The sequence below is a fragment of the Phodopus roborovskii genome, unplaced genomic scaffold (assembly GCF_943737965.1).
Source record: "Phodopus roborovskii unplaced genomic scaffold, PHOROB, whole genome shotgun sequence".
NCBI classification, from domain to species: domain Eukaryota; kingdom Metazoa; phylum Chordata; class Mammalia; order Rodentia; family Cricetidae; genus Phodopus; species Phodopus roborovskii.
The window spans coordinates 20,401,285-20,415,230 of NW_026125295.1; the positions used below are offsets into that span (position 1 = coordinate 20,401,285).

Consider the following 13,946-nt stretch of genomic DNA (forward strand, 5'->3'; position numbering starts at 1 on the left):
ACAAAAGAACACACCTAAAAAACATATGGTTTCTTTTATTTTATATGTGTGTTTTGCTTGCTTGTATGTATGTATATGTATCATGTGCCTGCCTGGTGCCACAGAGGTCAGAAGAGGACATCAGATCCCCTGAATGAGATGGTTATGAGTCACCATGTGTGTGCTGGGAACCAAACTTAGTCCCTCTGCAGGAGCAACAAGTGCTCTTAGTCACTGCTCCATCTCTCCATCACATAAAACATATGATTTTTTTTTTTTTTTAAATTCTATCAAAAGGTAGAAAGGGAGCTGAAAAAAAAATGGCTCCATAGGTAACAGCATATTCTGCTCTTCTAGAGGACCAGAGTTTGGTCCTAGCACCTACATGGGCAACTTAAAACTACATGTAATTCCAGCTCCTGGGGAATCTGATGCCCTCTTCTGGACTCCATGGGTACCCAAGTACATATAGGTGCTTCTATTCACATTTTATATAAACATACATTTTTAAAAAAATTAAAGTGGGAGAGAAAACAATAATGCAGATCAAAGTTTTATTATATCTTGCTTCCATAAATAACATATTTCAATAGAATACATACTTCAAATTTAGTTTATAGTCTAAATCAAGAAATAAATTTATGCAGTGATAGCTCATGCCTTTAATCCCAGCACTATGGAGGCAGAGGTAGGCTGATCTCTGAGTTCAAAGCCTGGTCTACACAGTGAATTCTAGGGCAGCCATGACTGAGACAGAGAAACCCTATCTCCAAAAAACAAAGGGAAGAAGGATAGGCAGAGGGAAAAGAGGAAGGGAGGGAGGGAGGGAATTTACACAAAACTTTAATGATACTAAACAAGAAAATTTTGATGTGTGTATTGAAATTGACTTTGAGGGCCAGCAAAATGGTCCAGCATGTAAAGACAACTGCCACCAAGCCTGATGACCTTAGTTCAATTCCTGGACTGACAAAGTAGAAAGGACTGAATCCCAAAAGTTGTCCTCTGACCTCCACACTTACGCCATGACATTGTGTTGTGCATGTATATACACATACCAGATTGGTTGGTTGGTAGGTAGGTAGGTAGGTAGGTGAGATAGATTATTTAAATTTTTTTAGAAATTGTCAGAGGTAGTAGTACACTCCTTTAATCCCAGCACTCAGGAGGCAAAAGCCAGTGGATTTGAGTTTGAGGCTAGCCTGTTCTATATGTTGAGTTCTGGGCCAGTCTGAGCTACATAGTAAAACCCTGGGGGCTGGGGGGGGTGTTGTTGTTAACGTTTTATTTTCTTTTTTAAGAAATTGACTTTGAAATAGGATGTGGTATTTTTTATAAATGTTTTTTCTTTATTTTACTGGAGACATGGTCTTGCTGTGTAACCCAGGCTAGCCTGGAATTTGTTATGAAATTCAGACAGGTCTCTAATTCACGATCCTTCTGCCTTTGCTGGGATTACAGGCATTTATCACCATGCCAAATTGAATGAGATTCTTCGGGTTCATTTTCCACATCCAATATCTGTACTGAGAATCTTTTTTTTTTTTTTTTTTTTTTTTTTTTTTTTTGACTTTTAATGTCAAGCTTGTGGAGAAGATACCACACTGAATAAGACACATCTTTTAAGACTGGAGAGATTTCAGTGGTTAAGAGAACTTACTGCTCTTGCAGAGAACCTGGGTTTGGTTCCCAGTACCTTTGTGATGACTGCCAACTACCTGTAACTCCAGTTCCAGGGGATCTGAAGCCCTCTTTTGACCTCTAAGGGTGCCTGTATGCATACAGTCCACGTAACTCGTATAGGCACATACACATAACAACAAATAAACAATACATATCCTCTTTCATCAAAAACCTTTGAAGCTGAGTGCTTAGAACCAATGGAGAAATTAAGGACCAGCTATTCTGACTTCCACCTAATACATCAATCCTGTGCACTTCCTCCTAAGAACTTGACAAAAAGTAACCTCATGACTTCATACAAACCCATTGCCTTTCTAGAGTTATTTTTGGAACGTCTCCCTTATAGTGAAGCATCTGATGAGTATAAGGGCACTTCTACTCAGTGGTTATAATTCTGTCCTCTATTGCAAAACAGAAGTCAATTGCTGCTTCTACCCAGTAGTCAGGCATTCAGACCGTGATAACATCTTCACTCCTGTCTTGTTTTCCTTAGATTCAGCCTTTGCTACATTAGTATATCTTTACTATTCACTTTTATATTTTCTACACATGTATATACCACTAAGTTTTAAGCAAAACTGTTGATTTGTTGGGGAATATTATTTTAAGGTGTGTGACTTTTGTTTATGCTGCATTTGTTTAAGTCTGTGAAGCTGTGTTACTTTGTCTGTCTAAAACACCTGGTGGTCCTAATAAAGAGCTGAAAGGCCAATAGTGAGGCAGGAGCAAGGATAGGCAGGGCTGGCTGTCAGAGAATATAAATAGGAGAAACAAGAGAGAAGAGGGGGATGTCAGGGGTCAGCCACAGAGTAAGAAGGAAAGTAAGATATACAGAAGAAAGAAAGAAAGAAAGAAAGAAAGAAAGAAAGAAAGAAAGAAAGAAAAAAAAAAAAGAAAGAGAAAGGTAGAAGGGCTAGAAACAAGCCAAGCTAAGGCCAGGCAGTCATAAATAATAATAAGACTCTGAGTGTGATTTATTTGGGAGCTAGGGGACGGGCCCCTCAAAAAGACCAAAGAGCCAAAGACTAAAACATACCAAACAACAGAGTGGCACCCAATGTGGGTGCCAATTTGTTGTTTTGCTTTTTTACTTGTAGCTGCCCTTTAAGCTATGGCTATCCTATTCAGCAACTGCCATTCCACCGCTACCAGCAGTGGCCAGGCTGCCAAAGCCAAAGTCTGATGAAATTCTGTTCCCTCAGGCACTGACTCTTTCAAAGCTACTAAGAACACTTACTTAAGTCTCTATCCCACTAAAGAAATCAAGATTCAAAGGTTGAGGTAGAATCCTGCTTCCCAGAGAGGCCAAATAGCAGGCAGCTCACCTTCTCCTGTCTCCCAAGAAGTCCTTGTGCTGGTTCTCACCACTCCTAAACCCTTCGCCACCTGAATCCTCCCTACAGCTGTCAGCTAGTTGCTGACCCAGCCTCCTGACCGCGGGTGAATTTTATTTAATCAAACACATCTATGTATCATTAAATGTTCCAGAGCATAAACAAAAGTAACACACTGAATTACATGAACTATTAGGTTTTGGTGGTTGACATCTATTATTTACAACTTAAGGAATGTATTGTTGAGGTAGCTCTAAAACCAGCCCACATTCAACATTAAAAAGGTAACACAAACTTATTTGTTACATAGCTTCTGAACTTAATTATTATGTCAAGAAATTGTTACCTAGTATACAAAAAGCATGGGGTCAAACACTAGAATGCAAGTTAAGAAAGATGAGGTCTGTTAGAGTTTGCAGTTGGTGGTAATCTTGTACCAGTGTTGGACTATAACCATAGGAATTCCAGAAAGATGTTTGGAAGCACAGGATGTTCTGAAATCTCCTATGAAATAGTGGTCTATGAGCTCCATTGTGGAAGGTCACGGTTAGCAGGGATGAGACTGTGAATGCTGGGCCACAGAAATCAAACCTTCATTCTGGTGCTAATTTGCCCTATTTTGTTGAGAATTACTCTACTGAGAAATCCAGCAACAGGGTGTTGGTCTAGTATCTCATTACACCAAAGTTTTGGAAGATGCACAATAGTCTTCACTCTTTGTTCTTGAACATAAACAGCTTGAAAAGGATGCTTAACCTCTTTCATGATAAGACCATTAAGGATCCAAAATTTTTATATTACCAAACTATTAAACACCAGAGAGCCAAAGGGGTGGACACACACATACCTGTGTGGGCAACATTCAAGTAGAGAGATGACTCCAAGTCGGAGGCCAGCCTACATTACATACTGAAATCCTATCTCAGAAATAAAAAATAAAGAAAAGCCAGGGTACCAAATTGCCCTTCTCAATATTGTTTCTTTTTGAAGAACAAATAATTGATGTAAGTAAAAGAAGTGAGTGTGTGTGTAATACATAAAATTGTTGTAATTGCACTGTGGCCTCCAGCTCTAGGATTGCAGCTTCTATCTTCTCCAGTCCTCCCTTACACTGCAACATACAAATCTCCAGCCTGACTACATTTGCTTCTGTCTCTGGTTTTTTTTTTTTTTTTTTTTTTTTTTTTTTTTTACAGTTTCAAATCTGCTAAATTCACTAAATTGCTAGCAAATAACAGAAGTGTTTATACCCAAATGAAGGTCAGAGTATAAAGTAGCCCAGATACATGTGATGACTTTCACAGAGGGTATAGAAAACAAGGAATACATTGTCATTGAATAGAGCGCTTTTTTTAGTTCAGTATATTTATTTGATATAGGAAATAATTAGATTTTTCACAGAAATTTCCAATTCACCATACTTTAATTTTTTAATTTCTGGGGGTTTTCCTTTTATTTCTAAAGAAGTGCTCTTCATGCAACATATTTTCCCCTCCTGCACTTCCTCCTAGATCCTCCCGACATCCCTACATACCCAGCTTTGTTCTACCCCGCCTCTTTAAAACAAACAAAATGCCACACACACACACACACACACACACACACACACACACACACACACACACACACACAAATTGAAATCAAAATGAACAAGCAAAAGACCAATAAGTCAAAGAAAATTAGATAAAAAGCCCAAACAAAACAAAATTAATCACAAGGCTTACAAAATGCCATTGAGTTCATTTTATGTTGGCAACAACTCCTAGGCATGAAGACTACCTTAAATATGGTTAAATACTGGGTAGTGAGCCTCCACAGATTTTCCCCTTACCAGAGGATATTGATTACAAACAGCTTCTTGGTTAAAAGTAGGAGCCTTTGTTTCTATCCCCATCTCAGATGAACATGTGCAGGCCTGTGTTTCAGTGAGTTCATATGTACATCAGTCATGTTGCATCTGGAAGACAATGTTTCCTTAAAGTCACCGGTCATCTGTCTCTTCAGGCTTTCTTCTTCCATATGGCTCCCTGAGCCTTGAGGTGACATCCCATTTAGGATGAGTGCTCCAAAGTCTCTCACTGTCTGCACATTAACCAGTTGTAGGTCTCTGTTAATTCTTGTCTGCTGTAAGAAGTTTCATTGATGTGGACTGAGCAAGACATTGATCTATAAGTCTAGCAGTGTGTCATTAGGAATCATTTCCTAATGTAGTAGGAGTAGGTTTTCCCACAGGCCTATGACCTATCTAGTCTCAGGTTCTTGGACTCTTTAGCAGTGTTAGGTCGGGGTTTCATTTCATGGAGTGGGCTTTAAGACCAGTTAAAAAGTGGTTGGTTGCCAGGCAGTGGTGGTGCACGCCTTTAATCCCAGCACTTGGGAGGCAGAAGTGGGTGGATTTCTGTGAGTTCAAGGCTAGCCTGATCTACAAAGCAAGTTCCAGGACAGCCAGAGCTATTACACAGAGAAACCCTGTTTCAAAAAAAAAAAAAAATGGACTGGTCACTCTCCTAACATTTGTGCCACTATTGCGACAGTATATCTTGCAGTTGGGTCTCTGTTACAGATGACCATGGTTTGTATCTGGAGAATAATTGATAATTACCCTTCTCCTCTGATAGCATGCAGAGTGCATTCCAAACCATGAATGCCAGTAGGATTGAAGCTTCTAGTTAGCTCTACTTCTCTGTGTTCAATGACATACATAAATATTGCCTTCAGCAATGTAGCTTACCATTAGGTTGTTGAGAGTAACCAATACCCTTGTCAATAGTCTATGATATTTGGGGTTTTCCATGGGGCCAAAGACTCAACAAGATGTAATAACTCAGTTCTGGAACTGGAGGTTTATTTAACTTGGTAACATAAGATGTCTAGTTAGGGCAGGCACTGCATTCCCTATTATTTAGTGACTCCATCTAGATTTCTCTCGAGCATGTGGGTGGGTGGGTATGTGCGTGCGTGCGTTGGTCGGTATACTCACACACATAAATATAAATGTAAATATGGAAGTTTCTACAATTGTCGGTTTCCACATGGTTTTTAAATGTCCTTTAGGTTTAGTTGTGCCTCCCCATATTTCTTCATTTATATTTCCCCTTCCTTGGGAGAACCTCTCCTCCCTATCAGTCCTTTACTCAATACTTAACCTTTGTGGTTTTTCAGATTGTAGCACACATACTGAGGGCTTAAAAGCAAACATCTACATAGAAGAGAAAACATACAATATTTGTCTCATTGAATATGGGTTGCCTCACTCAGGATGATTTTTTTTTTCCTAGCTCCATCCATTTACCTGGGAATTTTATAATTTAAATTTTCCTAACAGTTAAATAGCATTTTATAGTGTAAATATAACACACTTTTATCCATTCATCACTTGATAAGCTTCTTGGCTGTTTTCAAATTCTGGCTATTATGAATAAAGCAGCAATCAATGTGAATGAGGAAGTATCTCTTTAGTAGAATGTCAAATCAGTCCTTTTGCACATGTGCCCAAAACAAGTATAGCTGGATCTTGAGATAGAACTATTCCCAGCTTCCTGAGGAACTGCCACAGAGTTCCATAGGTGTAACAGCTTGCATACCCATCAGCAATGGACGGATGTTCTCCTTTTCCCACATCCTTGCCAGCATGTGTCACCATGTGTTTTATTGATCTTGGTCATTCTGACTGGGGTAAAATAGGATCTCAAAGTAGTTTAATTTACATTTCCCTGATGGCTGGCTGAAATGTTAAACATTTCTTCAACTGTTACTCGGCAATTTGTGTTTCATCTTTTGAGAATTTTCTGCTTAGTTCTATGACACATTTTTGTATTTGGGTTGTTTTCTTGTTGTTCTTTATATAGTTTAGCTACTAATGTAACATATATATATTTTAATATATATTTTAGATACCAATCCTCTATCAGATGTATAATTGGTAAAGGTCCTTTCCTACTCTGTTGGCTGCTGCTTTCCCCAAGTGACAATGTCCTTTGCCATACAGAAGCTTTTCAGCTTCATGAGATGCCTTTCATCATCTCTGGTCTTAATGTCTGTGTTGTTGGTATCTTGTTCAGAAAGCCCTTTTCTGTACCAGTTGGTTCAAGTCCATTCCCCACTTATCACTTCTGTCAGATTTGGGGTAGCTGGTCTTACATTGAGGTCCTTGATCCATTTAAAGTTGAGTTTTGTACAGGGTGATAAATACGGATTTATTTGTATTCTGCTACATGCAACCATCCAGTTTGACCCACACCATTTGTTGAAGATGCTGTTCTTTTTCTAGGGTGTATTTAAACCAAGTGTCCATGCTGGGTGGTGGTGGCACATGCCTTTAACCCAGCACTCGGGAAGCAGAGGCAGGCAGATCTCTATGAATTCAAGGCCAACATGGTCTACAAGAGCTAGTTCCAGGATAGCTTCCAAAGCCACAGAGAAACCCTGTCTGTAAAAAACAAAAAAGAAAAAAAAAAAAAGCCCAGTTGTCCATAGGTATGTGGACTTATGCCTGGGTCTTCAATTCAATTCCATTGACCAATATTTCTGTTTTTATGACAATACCATGCTGGTTTTATTACTATACTCTATAGTACATTTTGGGATTGTATATACCTCCAGAAGTTCTTTTATTATTCAGGATTGTTTTAATTATTCTGGGTTTTTTCATGTTTCCGTATAAAGAAATATGTTTTCTATGAAGAATTTTGTTGGAATTTTGATGGGGATTGCACTAAATATGTAGATTACTTTTGGTAAGGTAGCCATCTTCACAATATTAATTCTACCACTCTATGAGCATGGGAGATCTTCCCATCTTCTGATGTCTTCAACTTATTTTTTAATGTCTTAAAGTTTTTATTACATAACTCTAACTTACTTAATTAGAGTTATCCCAAGATCTTTTTTTAGGCTATTGTAAAAGGTACTTGATCTCTCTCTCATTCTGTTTGTCAAATAGGAAGTCTACTGATTTTTGTGTATTAATTTTGTATCCCAGTAATTTGCTGAAAATGTTTATCAGCTGTAGAAGTTTTCTGGTGGAGTTTTTGGGATCTTTTATGTATAAAATTACATCATCTGCAAATAAAGATTGACTTCTTTCCTATTTATATTCACTTTATCCAGTTGTCACTGCTCTAGCTAAGACTCCAAGTAGTATATTAAATAGGCATGGAGACAGTGAATATCCTTGTCTTGATCTTGATTTTTAGTAGAAGTTATTTGAGTTTCTGTTAGGTGGGTATTGGCTGTAGGCTTGCCTTTATTACGTATGTTCCTTGTATTCCTAGTCTCTCCGGGACTTTTATCATGAAGGAATACTCCATTTTTTCAAAGGCCTTTTCTGCATCTAATGAGATGATCATGTGGTTTTTGCACTTCAATCTGGATTATGTTGAACCATCACTGTATCTCTGGGATGAAGCCAACTTGATCATGGTAGAAAATCTTTTTGATGTATTCTTGAATTTAACTTGCAAATATTTTATTTAGAATCTTTGCAACTAAATTCATAAGGAATTTATGATTTTCTATGTTGGCTCTTTGTGTGATTTGAGTATCAGGGTAATTGTGGACTTATAAAAAGCATTAGGAGATGGGTGGTGCCAGTGCAGGTCTTTAATCCCAACACTTGGAGGCAGAGGCAGATGAATCTCTGTGAATTGGAGACCAGCCCAGTCTCCAGAGTGAGTTTCAGGACAGCCAGAGCTACACAGAGAAACCTTGTCTTGAAAAACTAAAAAGGAAAGGGGAGGGAAGGGGAAAGAAGAGGAGAAAGAAGAAGAGAAAGAAAGCCATTTTCATCATTTCCTGTACAGGGGTTTGGGAACCTACTTCAGCCATTTTTAGTTTCGTTCTAATATCTGGTGATGACTGAGAAATGAAATGTGTAGCCAGGACTGTTGCTTGGTGGCCTCGAACAATTCCCTCAGTTCCAACTATCTCTTGGAGGGGGCAGAAAAGGGCAGTATTAGAAGCCACTGAGGAGGATTCAAAGGGAGTAGGCCAGTGTGTGGATGGGGACCAGGCCACGGGTTGCAACACTGTAGAAGAGGAGGGGAAAGGGAAGAAGGAAAGGCAGTAAGAGGAGGGAGAGGGAGAGAGGAAGGTGGGTAAGAGGGAGGAGGCTGGCCTTTGACCTTTGTCCTGGAGGGGGAAGGAGAGGGAGGGGTGGATAAAGGGAAGAAGGTTGGCCACTAAGTCAAGCATGTGCCAGTATAGGAAGGGTAGGGTAAGGCAGGATAAAGGGGTGCCAGTGACTTAGGCAGCTCTGTCATGACAGAGGGCTCAGGGTCCAAGTCCCTAGAGAAACAGGTCTGGAGGCAAGGCCACCCTAGCCAACAAAGCTGGGCCACTGGGAACTGACGACAGAGGGATCAGTGAGAGCACTCAACCCAAAAGCCCCGCATGTAAGGGAGCCCAGACTGCTTGTCTGCACACAGCACAGAGCAAAAGAAAACCCAGCGTTTGGGGCATATGGTATGAGACAGCCCCAATTTGGATAAATTTTGCAGCAGACACCCTAGGAGTGATTGAGGATCAGATTTAGACCCAGCGTTGCCCATTTCCAAGCGTGCCAGAGACTAATGACTAGGGTGAGGTGTCTAATTGAGATAGCCTGGGGTCAAGTAGTAGGGGTGAGGGTAGCCTCTTGGAAGCTTGTGTGCTAACAGAGCGGTCCCCCAGAACAGAATGCTTCTGCTCTTAAAAGAGATGGGCTTGACAGAGAGAGGTGCCTAGTACCTCTGTAGGCAGTGACTGGGAAGTCAAAAGTCAGTCACACTGGTGGAGAGAAAGATAAAAAAGAGACAGGAGTAACCACACACATGGCCTAAGGAACTGGTCCACCAGATGGGAAGATTCAACTCCCCCCGTGTTTTTGGCACCGAGTTTTCTGTTTCCCATTAATGGGTTTCTCTGCTGCCACAGTAAGCCAGATCAAGCCAAAGTGAAAAAGTATAACAACAGGTTTATTTAAGCAAAGCGACTCTGAGTGGGTCCTCATGTCCTAGAGAACAAGGCCAGAGAAGCCATACATCCAAGCTAAAGCAGAGATTGTATAGGTGTAGGCAAAGTATGGTTTGTACCCTCATGTGGTCAAAAACTGGAATGTTTGGGCTGCTGGAGGTAACCAGGAAGTAGCAGTAGGATGTGGAACTGGACCTTTTCTTTGTTGGATATTCTCTGAGAGGGTGGGGTTAGAGAGAGAGAGACAGGAACAGGGCTTTCCAGATCATGCAGGGGCAAGCTGGAGGGTCCAATGGAACACAGCCTATAGAGATCTGAACTGCTTTTAATTGTTTTTGTTTTCCTTTTGGAACCAGGTTGTTCAGAGGATATTCTACACAGTCAACAGATCTTGGAGTGGAAAAATTACTTCAACAGAGATAAGGAAAAGCAACTTTTTGCAAGTATGTCTCTCATATAAAGATACATAAAGAACAATTTAATAATTTTACTTAAAATATTTTTCCTTACACCATCGCAAAACACTATCACAGCTTCCAGGCTGTATGCACTTATGTGGTGGGGAGGGGCTGTTAAAGAAGATAGATATATATGGGATTTCTGCCTGAACACATACAGTGTGAAACAAAAACAGAAATGCACATCTGCACCTGAATTGATAGATATGCATAGAAGGTGCAGAGGAAGCCTGAGAAGGATCAGCATGTGATTTCATCTGGGAAAATACCAGGCGTTTACCAGTATAAAACCAATAGGGAGGGGTTTCCAGTAAGTAGCAGTGGCACAAGCCAAAGCCAGAGACAGAAAGCGCCTTGTGTTCAAGAACTTCTGACCAATGGAGGTGGCCAGTGACCCCTGTGAAAGTTACTATGTTGATGGGCTTATCAGAGAAAGGAAATATATGGGCTTGATTTCTTCAGTAATGACTCTATCTTGCTCTTGCTGGAAATAATACATCTTATTCAGTTATTTTTTTCAAACAAACAAAAAAAAAAATGACTTACCACTAGTGGAAGCCTTTTACTGAGGTAATCTTAATACCTCATTGTTTAAGCTGCTATAAAAGTAAAGAAAATGAAATGATTCACACACTTGAAAGAAAAAATATATTTAAATGGATCATACTAAATGAAGCTTATACCGATAACAGTACCTTATTATCCTATATTCTTATCTTCATCTGAGACAAACAAGATATCGGAGACATAGCAAATTAACAATTCATAATGAATAAACAAATAATTTATTATTCTAAAACAGTAGTTCTCAACCTTGGAATCGCAAACCCCTTAGACGTTGGACAACCCTTGAGAGTTGCATATCTATGACTCATAACATTAGCAAAATTAGTTATGAAGTAGCAATGAAATAATTTTATGTTTGGGGTTCACCACAACATGAAGAACTATATTAAAGGGTCACAGCATTAGGAAGGTTGACAGCCACTGCTCTAAAATGAAGTCATGATCACAATCATTATTGGTATTTTATTGAACATCTGGTACCTGCCTGGGCTCTTATTATGAAACGGGTTAAGAAGGCAGAAATTTCCTTAATAACTCAGAAATTATGATAATGTCTCACATCTTTCCCCATTTTGGTTTTTACATTTTTTACTTTTATGGGCATTGGTGTTTTGCCTTCATGTATGTGTGTGTGAGAATGCTTGATCCTCTGGAACTGGAGTTGTAGACAGTTGTGAGCTGATATGCAGGTGTTGGGAATTGAACATTGGTTCTCTGGAAGAGCAGCCAGTGCTCTTAACTGCTGAGCTATTCATCTCTCAAGCCCATCCCTCTTAGGTTTTTTAAGACAGGGTTTCTCTGTGTGGCATTTGCTGTTTTAGAACTAGCTCTGTAGACCAAGATGGCCTCCAACTCAGAGATCCACCTGCCTCTGCCTCCCAGATTAAACTTGTGCATCACCACTGCCCAACAATTTCTCATTTTTAATTCGTGTATGGATTTGCACTACATGCATGCCTGTTCCCGAGGAGGCTAGAAGAGAGTATGGTACTGGGAGGTACTGAACCCAGATCCTCATTGCAAAATCAGCAAGGGCTCTTAACCCCTGAACCTTCTCTGCAACCCCTAAATCTTTATTATTTTAAAAAATTCTTTTTGTAATTATATAATTTGAGGCAAGTATAGTTGAGTAACTTGCATAGAAGCACACAGCTAGTAGGTTGCAGAAATGAGAGTAGAATTCAAATGTTCTCTTTCTACAGAATGACTTGTTTTTCCCCCCTTCCCTTATTTCTTTACCCATCTCTTTAGTCTTCCTCTGAGTCCATGAAAAAAGAGTAAATAATGAGCAAAATCAGTTTTATCTCTTCACCCAACATTTCATACATTTTCCCATAAAGAACTCATACATCTGTATTCTTTAAATTTTATTCATTTATCTTTTTATGTGTGTAAGTGTTTTGTCTGCATGTGAATATGTGCACCACATGTGTGCTTGATGTTCTCAGAAGCCAGAAGAGGGTGCCAGGTCCCCCTAGCACTGGAATTATAGAAGGTTGTGAGCCATCATGTGAGTGCTAGCAATTGAACCCAGGTTCTCTGGAAGAACAGCCAATGCACTTAAATACTAACCCATCTCTCCAGCCCCTGTAGTCCTACTTTATATATGCAATATATAGTTTAGTTTTATGACAGTCCTATGTTTTAACTAATTAATTAGTTAGTTAATTATTGGGAGTCCTTGTTGTCAGAAGAACTGCTTTGCCAGAATTGATTCCTCCCACTAAGTGGTCTCAGGGGTCAAATTCAGGTCATCATGTTTGGCAACAGGTGCCTTTACCATCTAAGCCATCCCACTGGTCCTACAAGTTCTTCTTTGAAGTATGGGGATAGGATACTTACTATTCTATAAATTTGGTTGCATTTTCTTTTCACTTGAAAATATCTTGGGATTCCTTCCATTTTTCTCCATCTATACTGCATGACTGATTGTATGCTGTAAATTCCTCTGTTGAGGCTTAGGGCACTTTTATATTTTCTCTGTTAATGATGTAGTGAACATCCTTGTGCCTTATTCTTCTGTATATATGAATAAGAATGTCTCTAGAATAGAATACTAAAGGGGGAATTCCTGGATCAAATAGTACTTTGGTAGATCCTGTTAACCCTTAAAAAATCCTATTTATCATTTTCATTATATGTTCACTAACTAGGGAGCAGAGGAAGGCCTGAGTGAGTGAAGAAGTATTGAGTGGATGTGTGTCTTGACATGACAGCCTGTGAAGGACTCCAAGACCAGTTTAGGCCATGGGAAATTGGCAATATCTTTAACCATGTGAGCTAAGCTCAAGGGAAATGGCAAAGCTTTTCTTGAGGCCAAGTATGCATGTTTATGGATGATTAATCAGTGTGTGGATGATTAATCAATGTGTGCAAAGACTAGCAACTGTGGCTTCCTCCTCCTGGATGTCTCCAGCCTGATACTGCTGAGACTGGCTAAACTGTACCCACTACCCTGTGCTGTATCCACTGAAAATGTGAGGGTTCAGGGTAGTGACAGAGAACCCTAGCTGAGCCCAGCCTGTGTGTGTACCTGTTTGTCTCTCTGTCCTTTCCCCATTCCTTTGTTTTTAGGGGACCCAGCAAAGCAGGATGGCAACAGGAGTTGTCTCACAACACTTCATGGTTTTCTTTTGTGTTTATGAAGACTATAATAATTTTTGCTTACTTCATAATCTTCCATTAAACAGATTTATATAACTGATTTTTAAAATCATTTTCTATTGTATACATTTAAAAAATAATTTATCAAAGTAATATATTTATATTACAAAATAGTCTTCTTTGTCTTTTATGTTTTCTGTCTTGAAGTCCACTTTATTTCCAATTAGTATTGTTAGCTATTTTTCTTTTTATTAACACTTGGCTAGTATGTTTGTCTGTCTTTTATAAGCCTCTTTTATTTTGAACATACTTCTTTTTTAAATTTTTTATTACATTTGCAAGTGGTGTGTGTGAGCAGGTGGAGGTCAGA

General features: G+C 39.3%; 1 protein-coding gene across 1 annotated transcript in view; it reads left to right on the plus strand.

Annotated features, from left to right (window-relative positions):
- Ppp2r3a (protein phosphatase 2 regulatory subunit B''alpha) overlaps positions 1–13,946 on the plus strand; it is a 126,885-nt gene that overhangs the window by 86,280 nt on the left and 26,659 nt on the right. The window contains exon 7 of the mRNA XM_051206235.1: positions 10,304–10,390. Coding sequence (XP_051062192.1) covers positions 10,304–10,390 — 87 coding nt within the window. The remainder of the gene's footprint in view (positions 1–10,303; positions 10,391–13,946) is intronic.